The 18,285-nt window shown below is 38.9% G+C and overlaps 1 protein-coding gene across 2 annotated transcripts in view; it reads left to right on the forward strand.

Moving 5' to 3' along the window:
- Positions 1-18,285, forward strand: part of kcnab2a (potassium voltage-gated channel subfamily A regulatory beta subunit 2a) — a 95,689-nt gene that overhangs the window by 31,406 nt on the left and 45,998 nt on the right. For both annotated transcript variants that reach the window (XM_088005708.1, XM_088005709.1), the window contains exon 2: positions 3,974-4,137. In XM_088005708.1, the coding sequence (XP_087861834.1) occupies positions 4,061-4,137 (77 nt within the window). In that variant the 5' untranslated portion in view covers positions 3,974-4,060. The remainder of the gene's footprint in view (positions 1-3,973; positions 4,138-18,285) is intronic.

Raw genomic sequence — 18,285 nt, forward strand, 5'->3', positions numbered from 1 at the left:
AGGAGACGGGATAGGCTGTTCTTTTGTTACACTTCCCCATGAAATGAATGAGACATATTTTAAAGTATGTTAAGTCTCAACTGACATGTGAATCTGATTTGGATGGTGGTGACTGTATTCTTTCAATCAATCAATCAAATTTTATTTGTATAGCACATTTCAGCAGCAAGGCATTTCAAAGTGCTTTACATAATTTTAAACAGTGAGAAAGAAAAAGAAGTAATAAAAAGATAAAAAGAAAAGATAAAATCACAGCCTAACAGGACAAGGCCTCCAGCCTTGCAGCACCAGGCTCCGTCCGCCTGTTTCGCGAAAATTTTGCGCTAGGACTTTCGCTGTCCTACGCGGATTTTGTGCATTAATTGGTTACCTGTTAGTCTAGAATTTACAGGGTTTTATATACGCGCAATGACTCCCAGTCACTCGCAAATACATAGAAGGCATCAATTGCCATAAGCAACTGTAAACAGGTGGGTTTTAAGTTGAGATTTAAAGGCACCCAGTGTTTCAGCTGTTTTACAGTTTTCTGGAAGTTTGTTCCAAATCCATGGTGCATAGAAACTGAATGCTGCTTCTCCTCGTTTGGTTCTGGTTCTGGGGATGCAGAGCAGACCAGAACCAGAAGATCTGAGGGGTCTAGACGGTTGGTACAGCAATAACAGATCTTTAATGTATTGTGGTGCTAAACCGTTCAGTGATTTATAAACTAACAACAGTATTTTAAAGTCTATTCTTTGAGCTACAGGGAGCCAGTGTAGGGACTTTAGAACTGGTGTTATGTGCTCTATCTTCCTGGTTCTAGTGAGAACGCGAGCAGCAGCGTTCTGGATCAGCTGCAGCTGTTTGATTGATTTATTAGTCAGACCTGTGAAGATGCTGTTGCAGTAATCAATACGGCTAAAGATAAATGCATGGATGAGTTTCTCTAGATCCTGCTGAGACATTAGTCCTCTAATCCTGGAGATGTTCTTCAGGTGATAGAAGGCCGACTTTGTGACTGTCTTTATGTGGCTCTGGAGGTTCAGGTCAGAGTCCATCACTACTCCCAGGTTTCGGGCCTGATCACTGGTTTTCAGTTGTAATAACTGAAGCTGAGCATTGACTCTAGTTCGCTCTTCTTTCGGTCCAAAGATAATAACTTCAGTTTTGTTTCTGTTCAGCTGGAGAAAGTTTTGGCCCATCCACACATTTATCTGATCTAAGCATCTGTTCAGTGATTGGATGGGTTCAGAGTCACCTGGTGACATCGTGATGTAGAGCTGTGTATCATCCGCATAGTTATGGTAGCTAATCCTATTTCCTGCTATAACCTGAGCCAGCGGGAGCATATAAATATTGAAAAGAAGGGGTCCTAGGATTGAGCCTTGGGGTACCCCACATGTGACCTTTGACCTCTCTGATGAGAAGTTTCCAATTGAAACAAAGAAATTCCTGTTCTTTATGTAAGATTCAAACCAGTTGAGCACTGGACCAGAGAGTCCGACCCAACTCTCCAGTCGATTCAGTAAAATGTCATGGTCAACAGTGTCGAAAGCTGCACTGAGGTCCAACAGAACCAGCACTGTGGTTCTCCCACAGTCTGTGTTTATATGGATGTCATTGAACACTTTTACAAGGGCCGTCTCCGTGCTGTGGTGAGCACGAAAACCAGACTGGAAGGAGTCAAAGCGATTCATTATTGTTAAGAAGTTATTTAATTGTTTAAAAACTGCTTTTTCAATAACTTTGCTGATGAATGGGAGGTTGGAGATCGGCCTGTAATTCTGCAGTAGTGATTTGTCTAGATTGTTCTTTTTTATCAGTGGTTTGATAACTGCTGTTTTCAAAGTCTGGGGGAAAACACCTGAAGACAACGATGTGTTTACTATATGGAGCAGATCATTAGCAACGACAGGCAGGACTTTCTTAAAGAAATGTGTGGGTAGGACATCCAGACAGCAGGAACTGGAGCTTAATTGACTTATAATTTCTTCTAGGGTTTTATAATGAAGTAGTTGAAATTGGGTCATTTTTACTGCCTTTGTTTTGTTTGGGCACAGCATTGGTACTGGCTTTGGAGTGGATGTGCAGATTAATCCTCTGATCTTTTGAATTTTCTCTGAAAAGAAACTGGAAAACTTGTTGCAGGCGGCATTAGATTGAAGTTCAGGTGGCAGCATCACAGGAGGATTTGTGAGCCTGTCAACAGTAGCAAATAAAGCTCGGGCGTTGTTAGTGTTTTTGTTTATGACATCTGCAAAGAAAGCCTCTCTTGCAAGTTTTAGTGTTGTGTGATAGTTACGTAGTCTTTCCTTGTAGATGTCATAATAAACGTGTAGTTGAGTTTTACGCCATTTCCGTTCGGCTCTACGGCAGAGTTGTCTTGCAGACAGAACTGTTTGTGCATTTCTCCATGGAGATTTCTTCCTACCAGACACAACCTTCACTTTAATGGGTGCAATGTAATCAATGATATCTGAAAGTTTGCACTGAAAATCATCTACCAACTTATCTACGTTATTATAGTTTAAGGGCGAGGAAGCAGAGTAGATTTGATTAAATGTTTCTGCTGTGTTTTCTGTGAAAGTACGTTTTGTGATAGTAGCTGTTTCTCCAAGTGGGTTAATGGATAAAGAACATTCAAAGATAACAGCAAAGTGGTCCGACAGGGCGACATCAGTTACAGAGACATTGGAAATATTCACACCCTTACTGATAACCAGGTCCAGTGTGTGTCCATGAGTGTGTGTTGCTTGTTTGACATGTTGTGTTAAACCAAAACTCTCTAATATATCAAATAGCTTTTTTGCCCCTCGGTCTTGGGGGTTGTCAACATGAATGTTGAAATCACCGACAATTATCAAACAATCGTAGTCAATGCATATGAGAGATAGAAGTTCATTGAAGTCCATAAAGAAATTTTCCACATATGTTGGAGTTTTGTATAAGGTTAGTATCAAAGTTCTTTGTTATATTCATGCTGAGAGGCATGAATATAACTCTCAATGCTGGCTTTAATCTAAAAATCTAAAGACAGTAATGTGTGCAAATAAATATGAAGACACGATGATAAATAAATGTGCATTATTTCCATAGTGTTGATGGTAACAAATACAGGAAAAATGATGATTTTGATGCCGTTTCCCAGCCTCTCTTACTCATTGGCCCTCGGCAACATGCATCTACAGTTGGTCAGTTCACACTATCCGAGTGCGTCCAGATCTGCCTCGGAAAATTCAGACACGTTTGTTTGACTGTGACTGAGTTCAGGTCGGTTCTCTTCCAGGCTTCACCAACTCTCACACTACCAGATTTTCACTCCCTACAGATTGACCACAACTAGTGGAGACTGACACAGATTTTCCCTGATTGGGAATCGGGAGTGAAATCTGGCAAAAAAAAAAAAAAAAAATGATGATTTTTTTTCTCTGTCTACTTTATCTTCTTTAGGAACATTTTACTAAGAAAACAGGACAATTTATTGTTAATGTTAGATTTTTCAGTGACGACGTTGATAATAGGAATTGTAATCAACCCTGATTTTCCTCTGAACTCTTTCTTTTCCTTCATCATAATGTCCCACCACCGCCCATAAGCTTTAGCATCTTGCTCACTTAAAACTTGATTGGGAATAAAAATGACAATGAAAGTCCATCTAGCTGGACAAATGCAACTTTAGCAAACTAGAGTTGAATAGATGGCATAAAATATTAATCCAACAATTAATGCATACAAGTAGATTTTTTTTTTGCATTTCTACTCATTCAACAAAGTAATAACTTCAGGAAAATACCTGCATGATACAGTGATACAAGAAAAAAAAGCCCTTTGGTGAAACTTTTGAATTCCTGATCTGACCAACCAAACAGTTCATCTGTCGCAGTGTTCTTTCATTAAGTTGTAAATATTCCACATTGAGTTTTCTTCTGTTGAACTTTTAGTCTGCTATTAAAAACAGAGTCACACTCAAGTGTTTTCTTTGTTTTCCTTACAGAGTGATCAGTGATCGAGTGTACCCTGAGGTCTCTGTGAAAACACACCACCCCCGGCAGGCTGGCCTCACCCCCTCCCACCTGCCTCCATGTATCCTGAATCGACAACAGACTCTCCGGCCCGCCTCTCCCTCCGACAGACAGGCTCACCTGGCATGATCTACAGGTGAGCTGGTGCATGCTTACATCTGACTTATTTCGATCGGCTTAGAGAGAGCTTCTCAAATGGAGGATATTGCAATTAAAAGGCTTTTTTTTTAGGGAATAGAGTAAACTCTTATTAAACCTACATATAGTGCACAGGGCTGATGGAATAGAAAATAATCCAGATATTTGCAGAACTATTTTTAGGAAGGAAAATAGAATAGCTGAAATGTTACAAAGCAAATTTTGTTTCATGTAGTTCAACATTTTCCTATATATGTTAGTTGTTGTGTCCTGCTATGTGTTGCTCTTACTTGTTTTGAACTTTTTCCACTTTTTGCCAATTTATAAACAAACTACAGATGGCTACACTAGATTTCATTTAGGCGTATAAGAATAAATGGGTTTGAATGGAAACGTGTCACATTTTTCAAACTTCTGTTTAAAACACTTGGAGATCAATGTATCATTTCTCTTCCACATCACCATGGTGAAGTTCACATTCCCTGCATTTTGCTAAATCACCAGCATGGGGTGCTAGAGACTCATCTGCTTAATATTCAAAGACAATAATGTCTTTTTTTTTTTCTCAAAATCTTCATTGCTTTTCTTCATATTATCCATAATATTAAGAATATTGCATTTTATGATTCATAAAAACACCAGGCAGGTATTAGATCCCCAATTTTAATAGGTTTGTGTAATGTGTTTGTGTAATTTTATTGGCTCAAACTATTTCAGCTCACCAGCCTTATTAAGTTTTACTGAAAGGTTTACTGCAAGATGTATCCCCTGTCAGACATACTAGCATATAACTGCATGCCATCTACCCTCCTTACTGCCTCATACACCATTCAGTGACGGCACAAAAATGACTCGGGTTGCAACATTATTCTAACTAAACGATTGACCAGACTTTTTAAAGTTATCACTGGAATATGGCATTTAATGATGCATAATAAGGTTGGTCAAAGTGTCTGAGTAAATGTCTTTTTATAAACATTGTTGGTTTGTAATAGTGTGCAATTCCATTCTGGTTTTCGTCTGCATTGTCTGTTCTTTGTATCTCAGTTTGTCTTTTTGCTGCAGAACAGTTTTTTTTTGTTTTGTTATTGTTTCTGTTTTTGGTATAAAAAAATCTATGAAGGAGCAGAAATGTACTATTTTTGCTTTGGCTTCCTGCTGATTTAGGTCGAATATGTGACTTTTTTTTCATTCTCAGCATCATCTGTTTATACAGATTCTGTGCTAAATTTACTTTTATTTTCTTATTTTAATTTCAAAGTATAAAACATTTGTCAGTTTTACATCTTTTTATAGTTGTCTCTTTAGTTGTCTCTTTGCTTGTGGTAGATTATTTGATTGTGATTTGTGTCTCTGTTTAGCTTTTTTTAATTGGTGTAAGACATTTTAAGTTGATCTTAAAGTTAATTAGATCTAAATGAAGGAACATTTTTAGAACAGTCTAGATTCAGTACCAAACTTGTTTTGACCTTGGAACAAGTTTGGTCAAATAATGTTGACCTTGGAACATTCTTGAACCAAGTCGGCTGTTTATGTGGTGAAAAGTAATGCTGACTTTTACATTTTGACTGAAAAAGAAATGTTTCCATTGTTGCCGTTGGATTAAAATTTTTTGCAGTGAATGGGTATAAAAGAAACATTTATAGTAATTAACTGTGTTCAATAAAATATACTGATTGAAATATCTTATCTTAGTTTTTGGACACCAAGCTTGAAATCTTAACTTAATGGCAAAAGAAGCTTGATCTGACACTTTTTTAAAATTAGTGCAAAATGATTTTCAACACTGTTAGATCATGTAAAACTAGTCGTGGGGTGTTTTCTGATTACAATAAATACCAGTGCTTATAAAACATGCCATTTCACAAAAGGCAAAAAACTTTCCCTCATGCCCACAGTTCAGTCCTTTTAACGAGAGAACGTTCCAGAGTGACTTTAATTTTTCGTCACTTATAAAAAAGATAAATTATACTTTTGTTTCTCTGCAAAGAAACAGAAAACAAAACAGTAAACTATTCTGCACAGTATGTACGTTCCATTAAAATCGTGGAATTTAGTATTGATAGCATAATGTTCTGACATTTGCCTGTAAACATATCACCTAAGTAAAATCATATTTGAAATCAATCAAAGAACAATAAATGATAAAAAAAAATATTGCTTAATTCTATCTGAGGAGCGGTTGGAATAATGTTGCTTTTTTGTTTTTGACGTTTTGCGCGACTTTCATCGCTCTAAAAGCTGGTATATTTAATAAAGGTATTTAAGTGTAAGAATTTCACAACCTTTCATAAAAATCTATATAACAATACATGACTGTATTTTAACACTACTGGCAAAAGTTAATGCATCTGCATTTTTGGTTTAAATATTTAGTTTAGTACCACCGTCCTGTGGAGCCGTGATGTTTTGCTAACTTTTGATACTGTCAGAGTCAAATAGTGACTTGTCCTTGCGGGACATAAAATCTGCTTTGGTGTCATCTGACGGGATGTGCTGCTGGAAACCAAAATGTTTCAGAACGTGCTATATGCGTTTCCTCCTGCTTCCACTTCCAGCACCGTATGCGGCTAAATGTTCTGATTCCACTTCACCTCTGTGTGTGCGCCACTAACACTGTTTCTTTCCTTTCTATATTAATGAAGTCTTTACTCTTTCCTCTTTTTCCTTGACGTCTTCAGCGCTCGTTATGGGAGCCCCAAACGACAGCTGCAGTTCTACAGGTACCACATCTGTCTCTGTATCTGACCATCACTGTGTTCTTTGTGACGGCATTGACAACGCTGCTTTACTCTGAGTTCAGAATTTATTTTGTGTGATCTGTGTGTTTGTGAATTGTTTATTTATGTCTTTGTTTGCAACATTTCTGTGGTCTTTTATGTTTTATTTTACTGTACTAACCTTGCTGATGTGTCTAATACTTGCTGTTCTGTCATTTAAAACCATGCTCATCCATCTCCTGCAGCACAGATAACCTCTCGCCATCTACTATTTAGCTGCCATTGCACATCCAGCATAAACCTGATAGTTGCAAATATAGATTTTGTTACATGGTTGCCCATGGAACCTTTAAATAAACAATAAATGTCTGCGTTTGGATGGATTTTTTTTTCCTTCTGTTTTTATTTTCTTTCCTTCGGTCATGACACTTGAGACGCCCACTAATCCACTTGTCAATTGCCTACATGTGATGGATGCTCTCATCTTCTCCTGAAATGCCTTATAGACATTTTTTGATACATCTAAGCAAATATTCATATTCTTCTGTCATCATTTCCAGACCTCTTGGGAGTTGGATCTGATGTTTCTTTTTCTCCCTGAAACCAGAAGCTAAATCTTGATTCTTTCTGAGGAAAATAATCCTCTTCTTGTCAGGATGTAGATGGCCAGCCCTGTGGTTGCTTAAGAGCGAGGATCATGTTTTATAGTCCTAATATCCAGTTCCCATTCTGCTGATCCGGTTATAAAAACCCATGAGTAGGTGTCTGTGCTGGTAATGAGCTCACTATCATATATATTGAGAGAGTCGCTTCAGCTCTGTACTGGTTAAAATAAACAAACAAAAAACACTTTTTACTGCTCAAATATACACCGCAAGTTGTCGGATTTCACGTTCTGCTTGATCATTGTGCTGATTTCTGTGAACATTTTAATGCCTGTCTTTGTTTACGGTTCAGACATTAGGGCTGAACCATTTCAGGAAAACATCGAACTGTGAAACCATCACATCATATCCAATGACCATATCGTCTGTGATTAACCCTCAACTTTTCTTATTCTTCCTCTTTTCTTTAATCATCATAACATCTCCACCCAATAACAGTGACCTTACAAGATAGTTCAACCGAGTCTCATTTGTGCTTGTGATATTGCTCACATTGACATTGAAAAGCTGATTGTGATTCAACATTTGTGCAGGTCTCATCTCTTGACACCTTAGAACCGTATGGATCGAGACAAGATGTGCAGGGTTGGTGAGATGACGAGGAAGAGTAGATGGAGGAAAATGCAATGTGTTGGGAAAAAAAATCAGTATTTTTAAATTTATTTTTATTTTTTTCACTTATTTCAGGAAGTGAAACTTTGACTTTAATGACCTTGGTATCATGGGTGACAAAACATAGTTGGATGCCCCCTTCCACTCTTTTTATTTTACGTTTTACTTGCTCGTCCATAGATTTCGGCATGTAATATTTTAATAAAACAAAAAAGTTGTCAGACCTGCTGCACCTCCAGAGTCCCCTGAACTCTCTGCTTGTTTGGTATTACACTCCTGTGTGAGTGATTTGTTCTTGGTGATGAAGCGGCACACAGCGGTCGTCTTACTGGTCCACATTTTCAAAGTATTCAATTATTCCACAGCTGAAAATCTGACACCAAACATGAATGTAGTTTGTTTTTTTTTCAAGAAATTATGCAAAACTAGGTATAAAGAGCACTGAAAATAAAAATATCAGTTTAAATTTCATTGTATTTATTTTTGCTCCAATAACAAAATTAAAGACACTTCTAATCAGCTTTCACATATTCTGACCTTCCTATAATATCTTAATAAATTCGGTTAAATTAATATTTCTGATTAAAACACATCTGTTTTACTTTATGAATAGAAATGAATCCAGACACCCCTAAAGTATCACTGTACTGCACTAGTTTTATGAATATCCTTAAACTAAAACAGGTACTGCTGGTGAACTTACTTCTGTGTGGGATTCTTATAATATCACAGCATGCTGTAATCTTAATATCAATCTCAACATGTGTGGTTTACATCATTCTTTGCTTCTCGGTCTGGTGGTTTGTCTATATCTGTATACATGCTGTCTGTGTTTGCATGAGTCTGTGTGTTTGTGCTCCCTATATGCACACTGCACCACCAAGTCATTACTGTCCAGCTCCCTCCATTCTTTCCTGTGGAACAACAATCAGAGGCTTTTAGTGCAAAAAGCTTTAGTGAATAATTCAGGGCTGATATTATTTGCTGCGGTCGGCAGAAACAAGGCGGACCACTAAACGCCACAAATGGATTCCTTGCATGAGATCTCACAGGGAGGTGATGGAGGAGGGAGAGGAGGAGGAGGAGGAGAGGTGTCTGTGCTGGTGGTAGAGTATGGCCCCGGCAGTGGGGAGGGAAGCACTCTGTGAATCACTAATTGGTTTAGACGTTTCCTAGTAAGACACTCCCAGTTTGGGTGGACCTGCTTCATGCCTGTCTGCAGTCTGAGTTTATAAAGGCAAACTGACACCCGACAGCCTCGCTCATGAGCCGGCCTTCAAGAAACCGGGTGAGTTTGAGGGAAGGGTTGCGCTCTGCCAATGTGTCGAGTGCGATCGTTCGCTCATCTGCTTTTGTGTGCGAAGTTATTTCCTGTGCGTGTGGCCTGCATGCAGCCAAGCCTGAAGTCTCCTGATTTGACACCTTCTGCTTGATTCATGCAAAACCAGTTTATCAAGAAAAAAAAAAAAATGGAGAAATTTACTGACCAGAGACGGACTTTGTGATATCAGGATACTGTCAGCGACGAGACAAACATTTGATCTGTTGTTGGATGCTTAAAAACTGCAGCATTGTTTTTCTTGCCAGTTTAAATGGCACGCTTAATGACTAATCAGGAACTTAATTCTATGTTTTAAACACTAAAATCTTAGTTTTAAACAGGATTTTTGCATTCAGCCTCACTGGGGCTATGTGAGATCATTGCCTCAATGCAGAGAAAGTGCTTTCCATTTAGCATGTTTTGTTAGCAGGCATTTAAAGGATCAATATAGTCTGGAGTTTAAGACGCTGTACATTTCAAACCAGCACTGCAGTTTAGTTTGAAGTTAAGAATTAAGAAGATGTTGTTCATTATAACCTTAAATTTCTGACTAGTTATTAAAATCTGACTGTTGTCCCTAGTAGGTTTAGATTAGGGCTGAAACGATTCCTCGAATGATTCGAGTACCTCGATTACTAAAATTCCTCGAGGAAAATTTACCTGCCTCGAAGCTTCGTTAATTTATGTTTTATTAGTTAGCGCACCGTGTTCCGGCCGGGACTTCATTTGCGTTGCGCGGAGCTCTCACTTCCGCCTCTGAGTTGTTGACAAAAGCTAAGTCTCAGCGGCATAAAGTCCAATCTTCAAGATTGGCCCGTGGGGATTTTATTGATTGATGATAATGCCCGACTTTTTATCGTTTTTGGGGAACCAATAAGCATCCTTAAAATGACTGGGGGAATGCCTGGAGTACGGCAGCATTTCTCCTCCGGGGCTGCTGGTTGAAAGCGAACGGCGGGAAGAGCGCTGAGGTGAGCGGATAGACTGAACAGGGCGGGCGGCTGAGTAGCTGATGCTTACCGTGTAAATGTAGCTTTACCGACGAACCGCACAATAAATTTCATATCCCGGTCTGAAGAAACGGGTGGCGGAGCGCATCGTACATGGCTGGTAGATGAGTTTCTGAGTGTGACCAGTGAAGGTGTCGTAAATATCCCGTATTGCTTCCCCCGTGTTCGTCCCCCGGTCTAACGGTTCGTCAGTCCGCTGGTCTATTTCCTCCCCTCCACCCATCTTACGTTCTTCATTCGCCCTCTCCTCCCACTCCAGGCGGCATTTCCCGTATTTTCAAACCCAAAGCGTGACAGGTTAGGTGGCAAGGTGAGTTTAATTAATCTATTAAACTCACTGAAGATGAATACATAAACTAAAAGCTGGATTGTAGACATTTTTTATAAGCATATTTATGAGCCTGCCTCTTTGTTATTAAATTCAATATAATTTCAGATTTTTCTATAACTTTTCTTCTGGTTAACTTAGAAAGTGAGCTATTATTGTTACAGGTTAGTTTTCTAAACTACAAAAAAGCAACTGTTAGGGATGCTCAAATATGAAAAATTGGACTGATATTGATATCTGATAGTAACACCGGTATTATGCCAGATTTACCAATATTTCATTTTATAATTTTTTTTTATCCGATTACTCGATTAATCGTAAGAATAATCGATAGATTACTCGATTACTAAAATATTCGTTTACAACAGCCCTAGTTTAGATTATTTGTTTCTATTATAGCGATTATCTTGCAGAATATGTAACAAAAAGGACGTTTGCATGTTTTTAAGTCGGTTTTTGTTTAAATTGAAAATATATCACTTAATTAAAAGCATATTACTCTTTAGTATAATTTGAAGAAACAAAACATTTCGTATCATTTACATGCTGTATATTTGAATGTTTTCTGACAGTACATCGTTATATGTATCATCATACATAATAATAGTGCATGACTGTGCTGTTGTTGTTCATTATGATACCCCACCTCTACTGCAGCAGAGGTTTTCTTGTCAGTGCTTTCTGGTGGATTTGGTATTAAGTTGCTTTCTTTTATTTATTGTGAAGCAAATGCAGTGCTGCCCTCTGTTGATTGACTTCAGGAAAATACTGTTTGTAGAGGCGAATTATGGAGGGAATCAGGGAAATGGCTTTAACAAGGTAGATTATGTTGGTTTGTTACACACACAGTGGTTGATTTTGTGTCATTTTGATGGTTATGACTTTACACTTAATGAAAATCAAAAATTACTCTTCTGAGAAAATATGAGTATGACATTAGACCAATAAAAATAACTCCTAGTGAAGAAGGTGACAATCGTGTAGCTCTGCAGAGATGAAGGTTGCTTTAATAGAGGCCGTTTGCATCGTTGCCTCCAGTGTCTCTCCTCTGCTCCTCCTGACAAGTCCTCCTCTATTCCCAGTGAGGTTCAGGACAGGTCAGCTCATTGTACCATGCGCAGTGATACCACGGTCAATAAAACAGGTTTGGGTCCTGCGGATGCCAAGTTCTGCTGAGAAATGAAATCAGCATCTTCATAAAAACTTGCCAGCAGAGAGAAGCAGGAAGAGCCCTGAAATGTCCTGGTTGACAGCAGTGCCGACTGTAGACTTGATAAAACTCAGAGGACCACCGGCAGCAGATGACTCGACTCCCCAAATTATCTCCGCCTGTGGAAAGTTCACACTGGACTTTGAGCAGTTTGGATTCTGTACTTCTTCACTCTCCCTCCAGATGCTCAGACCCTGACTTTCAAGTGAAGTGCAGAATTTACTTTCGTCTAAATAAATGATTTTGAATTACCGCTCAACAATCCGGCCATTTTTTCTTCTTATCCTAGGTAAGACACTTCTGATGTTATCTCTAGTTCAGGAGTTGCTTCACGCAATGACAGCTGTTGCCTTTGTCTCATGGCTCTTCACATTCCTGCTGCTTGTATGCTTCTTTTCTGCCATAGTTTTTCCTTCCACTAAACTCTATGCTTGGATACAGATCTGTGAACTACATCTTCTTTATCAGCTCCCTTTTGTGTATTACCTTGTTTGTACAGGGTGTGAGTGACTGTCAGCGTGAGCCAGTGTGATTGTGACACCATAACATAACATGGCTAATTTTATTGGTTTGATGTTGTAAAATTTTCTGAGAAACAAAATTTTTGGTTGCTCATTAGCTTTAAACCATAATCATCAAAGTTGGCAGAAATAGTGGAATTTTTTAATTGAAAAGACTGAAATACATTTACTTTTTGGACTGCTTTTTTTTTTTCTTTATACACCTGTTTGTTTGGCGCACCGATCGATGTTGTTTCGGTGCGTGGAGACCTCTTAAACCCCATCATTGTGCATTCTTGAAGAATTTTATAACTTTGCTCCAAAATCAGAAACGATAGCAGGAATGTGGCCCTCATTTTGCCCGGTGCATGTTTGAATGTCGCTCCTTTGCAGTCAGCATGTGTCCTTTTTTCGTCCTACTCTTTAATCACCAGCAAGTCGGTCACCTGGATGCTCCCTCTCAGTGTAACCCTGCCAATGCGTACCTGTAAGGGGAGGGTGTTGCTGGGCTTTGTTGCGCGACTCTGATTACAGGATGCATGGCCGTGTGCTGCCCCAAGCAGGAGAGCTTTTTTTTTTTCTTTTTTTTTTTTTACATGGGAGCAGGTGCTATTTAAGGAGGTGACTGTCCCCTGCCAGCTCCTCGCTTCATCCGTGTCACTACTTTACTTTTTGCTGCACGGGTCAACCCAGCATCCCAACAAAGTGGAGAAAGAGGAGGAGGGAGCATGTTTTCAGGAGGGTATGCTGGTGGCCCCCGAGGGGTCCCCATCAAGCTCAAGTCCAGTCATTGTCCTCCTGAAAATCCTCAGATCCCCAAACCGCCAGCGCCAAGCAGCGGTGTTCGGAAGAGCAGCAGCAGCGGCAGCGGCAAGATGTTGTCTATGTCCTACAGCGAGAGCATCCGGAGCGGGATCAACCGCTACCACTCGGACCAGGGGCTCAACCAGCCGCCGTCCCGGCCCACCGACCAGGTGGAGCTGCAGAGGCTGCGGGAGCAGAGGATCGCCGCTCAGATTAAGAACATGGAAGACTTTCTGAAGATGAATGGCTTAGCGCTGGAGGAGTGTGTGTCTTTTCAGACAGGCATGAAGTACAGGTAAGAGAGAGACAGAGTGGGACCGGGCTCTAGGTGCTCCGTGGATCGGGACCGGGACACGGGGGTTATGGGCTGAAGAGATCTCAGCCTGAGGGCGTCTCCTGAACAGGTGTGGGCAGTTTTTAGTGTGACTCTGGGGATATTTCCCCCCATTCAACTCAGACTTGTTGATTTATATTCCAGTTATTATTTTTGAACTGAAGCTGAAATAACTGTTTATTCATCAAGTTATTCTTGGTAATATCACCTTAGCTGTGCTGTTTCCTCTGATCAGACCGCTCTCATGCAGAGGTACCGTTACCCAGGTTTTATTTTCATCATCTAGGTCGGTGGCATATTTGCTCAACTGCATGGGAAGGACAGACCGCTCCGTAAGGATTTACCTGGCCCCGTAAATTCTTCTTCTCCCCTTCATCACATAGTCTTTCTTCTTTGTTGATCTGTGCTTTACCACCCAATATTCAGAGATTGGCAAACATTTATCCCCTTTAGTTCTATGAAAATGACAGTATTTCAATCATATATACTGTATTATAATTCACATTTTTAAAGAAGGTCAAAAGTTCCACAACTCAATAAATATTTGTATATGTGACCATTTTCAGAAAAATGTAAATAAATATATAAATTACATTTTTATTATACAGACTATTGTAAATTATTTTTTTAATGACCGATTAGTAATTATTATCCTTTTAATTTGAATAATTTCTAAACTTGTAGTTATTATATGTTGAAGGCATATCTAATCATTTCTTGCCATAGTTTTGTGTTATGGCTTATCGCAAATTAATTTTCTGTTCTTTTTGATGGATGAGACCAACTATAGATAGTTTTTTTTCTTTTTTTATTATTTTATAATGGTCTAAAAAAAATTTTATTTAGTTAATCAATCTTAATTTTACTTAAAAGATCAAATGCTAAATGCTTATTTAATAATCTGATATTCTCCATCATAGACGTTCTGCCTTATCTTGCACTGTATAACCAGAAAAAATGACTTATGTTAAAAACTTAAGTATAACACTGGATATGTAACCTGCATGTATGCAAGACTCCAATAACTAATCTTTAATGTTTTCAACATAAACTTTATTATGCTGTCTAAAGTATTGCAGTAGAAACACTTCAAAAGTTTCTGAATGCCAAGTTCAGAGTGGTGTAAAACTTTAATTTGTAAGTTTCTATTTCTTTCTTCCCCTACTTTTATTTCTAATATTTATAAGCTATTGTATGGGCATGATTTAAAATACTGATATCAAGATGGTAAAGAAGCTGTTTTCTTTTTTTCTTTTTTTTTTTTTACCTGGGCTGTTGATCTGACTGAGCATCAGGCAGAGCATCTGCTGTGTTGGCTGATGTCTGGCCTGTTTAACTGATGTTGTTATTGTTGTGGACATGGATAGTTTCCACCACACAAAGGCTCAGCTGCTGTTGCTTTTCACTCAGACCAGCGACTAGAAAACTGGAACAGTTGGCAGCTCTTACTCAGTGTTGCTGTCGCCTGCAGGACGCGTCTCATGTAGGAGCCTGTAGTTATCTTCCAGCTGTGTAAAGTCCACTCGCTGGCCAATGAGCAGTTTTCTGCTCAGCTTAGAAACTTTCCAAAGTCTCTGCATAATCGTTTTTGGATTTTGTTAGTTTCTGTTGTGTTTAATGAACTCAAGAGTATCTCTTACCAGTCAGCTGATCTGAGAGAGGACCTCTTGCCAGGATGCCTTGTACTGCAATCATCCTCGCTTCTGTAATTAGGACTGCAACCTGGTCAGCAAGTACATGGCACCTCTGACTCAGCCTCATCATTATTTCAGCTGTGTGGTCAGGAAGAGAGGCTCACTTCCATTTACTTTAACCACAGTTTCAAACATGTACAGGCTGAAGTGTGTTGTTTTATGGTCACTAATGGCTCCGCATGCACATATTTTAGCACAAATATCTCCACAAATGCATCTGCCTTGAGAAAAATGCAGAGGCTTTATTTTTTAGAGGCTCCTGGTTTGTTTAGCAAAGAATAGAAATGACATTCTAAGTTTATTGATGTTACATTAGACAGGATGAGCAGTTTTTATTCAAACCCATTTCAACCTTCTGTAATTGTTTTACTATTACTGTACTATGCGTCCATTATATTTCAACTTCCTGGGAATAGCAATACATTTCAAGGAGGTAAAGGAGCCGACTTGAGTTCAGCGAGACGGGAAGCTTTGTGTCTCCTGCTCTATTAGGAGGACTGAGGCAGTATAGAATGACTTAATGCTAATGGATGTAGTAATGACATCCATTTAGGTCAGAGGTCAAACTCTTTTTAATGAGAGTAGCTGAGGGGGGTAGAAAGTTACAGACAAAAGGTTGCGGGTCAAAATTTACCAGTGTTTGTTGTCAAAGCACATAAGTTAATGCTTTTCAGATGTCTAATGTCAAGATATTCATGCAGAAATATGAGCCTGACTTGAAACATCGTATTTTGAAGTCAGAAAAAAATTTTACTGGTCAAATATCACTGATCGTGTCAACAGTTTTTGCATAACGTTTGTCGTTATCCAACATATACAGCTGCTATGTGTTTCTCATAGCTGGCTTTTTGCTTGTCTGAGATCAGACTCTGAGTTGTGGATTTTAATAGAACTTCATAAAGTGTACATCAATCAGTGAGGCAACTCGTGTGATATTTTGATCATACTCATCAGAGTGAATATGGCAATAAATACGTCCAGTTTACTTCTGTAGTTTTCAGACTTCACTCTAGTTCTGGTCTTTTTCAGTAATGGGTTTGACTTGTGGGGATGGTGGAAAAGGTGTGACAGAATATGAACCAACAAGGCTGACATAACCTTGCTTGTGTTGAACTCCAACACAGCTTTGTTCAGATCTGCAAAAAGTTGAAGAATGACAAACGGTGGGAGTTACCAGCATTTAGATGGATGCTGACCAGCAAGGCTTTAGGATGCGTTTATTCAAAACTTTACATACAATGACAATGCATCTTAATTGAATGTAAGTTGGGAGATGAAATTACTTTTGTACTTTTGAATCCCTATCCAGTAGCATAACTGACAGTTTTCATTTTATTTATTTTGTTAGTTTTACACAACATATAAATGGATACACACCTTTCGAAAAGTTCCACTTTTGCTTCACAAGTCTGACCTTAACTGAAGCACATGTGACCTCCAAGGCTTTAGATTTTGCTCCAGGATTATTTGTGACGTTCTGAATTGTGAATGAATTGTGACTGATGTTGAACACTCCTGGAAAGGTTCATCATCGCTCCGTGTTTTCTCCACTTCTCACTGTGGTTCACTGCAGTGCCAAACCTTTAGTTATAATAACCCAGACTGATAGATGTCAGTAAATGTTTCTTATCTGTTCTTGAGGTGTTTGACATTGGCACGTTATGTGTTACTTCTTGAGATACTTCATGATGTCACACAGGTTATATTTAGGTAATTTCTTTATTCTACAAGTCGGGCATCAATCAGGTCTGGATTAAATAAGGATTAAAGAAGGATGGTGATTTATTCTTGATGGGTGGATGGATAGCTGGTTATTGCAGACTCGAAGTCCAAATCACATAAAAGAACAATCAATAAAATAAAAATGATATTTATGGGTTGGTCTTTTGATTGCTTTTTTCTTTATTAAATGAAAACATCCTTCTGACTTCATGCAGTTTTACTTGTCTGATGTCAAACTTTGTTTTATGATCAGAAACATTCAAGATGGAACACGCAACACAGAAAACAAATCTGTAAGGAAGCAAATACTTTTTCACACCACTCCCATTTACATAAACAATTTTTTTAGCTTGCCACCTGCATAATCAAATATAAGTTTTTATAATCCTACTTATACTGTCAGAATTTTTCTTCATTCAAGGTATTCTACAGTCAAAATATCTTAGTACCTTTTTTTTTACCAACCCTACACTGAAAGATTTGCCTGTAAGGATGCATTAACTGATCTTTTCCACTGGGTGGCGCAACTGCTCCACTAAAGCAGTTAAACATCCAGGAGTAAATTATCCAAGTGCCTCCCACTGCTTTTAATGATATAATGCAGTCATTGAGAGCATCAGTCTTTGCACTCCTACACTACACACAATTCTGTCAAATTACTGCTTTCTTTTTTTTTTTTTCCACATGAGCGCAGCTTTTTATTGAAAGCAGGACAGGAAATGAGTAAAGCTGTTTGAAATACAACCGATCATAAAATGGGATTGTGTGGAAAGGCTACTGCAGTTAAACTATGTGCCGTTGCTTTGGAGTATCATTCAAATATTATTACTTTTCTGTTTTTTATGCTTCGAGACGCTTGACGTTATTATTATTAGTAGGTCTGTAGAATGTATTTCTTTCTGGGCTTCTGTGACGTTGCTCTGCAGGCAATCCCCGACTTGTGAGCTAAATTTAGCAGCCAGCTCGTATCTCCAGCTGCAGCTGGATACAGCCGAACGGGGCTGCATGTTAACCCGTTCAAACCTGAGGGATCCTCTAACCAAGGAAATCACAATACTTTTGTTTTGCGCAAGGCCTCTGTAGCTCAACCTGTACATCCACAAGTTATCTGCCTCCACACCCTGGATCTCCGATGAGCCCAGCACAGTCATCTGATGGTGACGCTAAGGGGTCTGGAGTGAAATAGATTTGGTGTTTCAGTGGTGACGTCTCCAGTTGCTCTTAGA

Source organism: Poecilia mexicana, unplaced genomic scaffold, assembly GCF_051168715.1.
Source record: "Poecilia mexicana isolate PSO_F unplaced genomic scaffold, ASM5116871v1 scaffold_5, whole genome shotgun sequence".
NCBI classification, from domain to species: domain Eukaryota; kingdom Metazoa; phylum Chordata; class Actinopteri; order Cyprinodontiformes; family Poeciliidae; genus Poecilia; species Poecilia mexicana.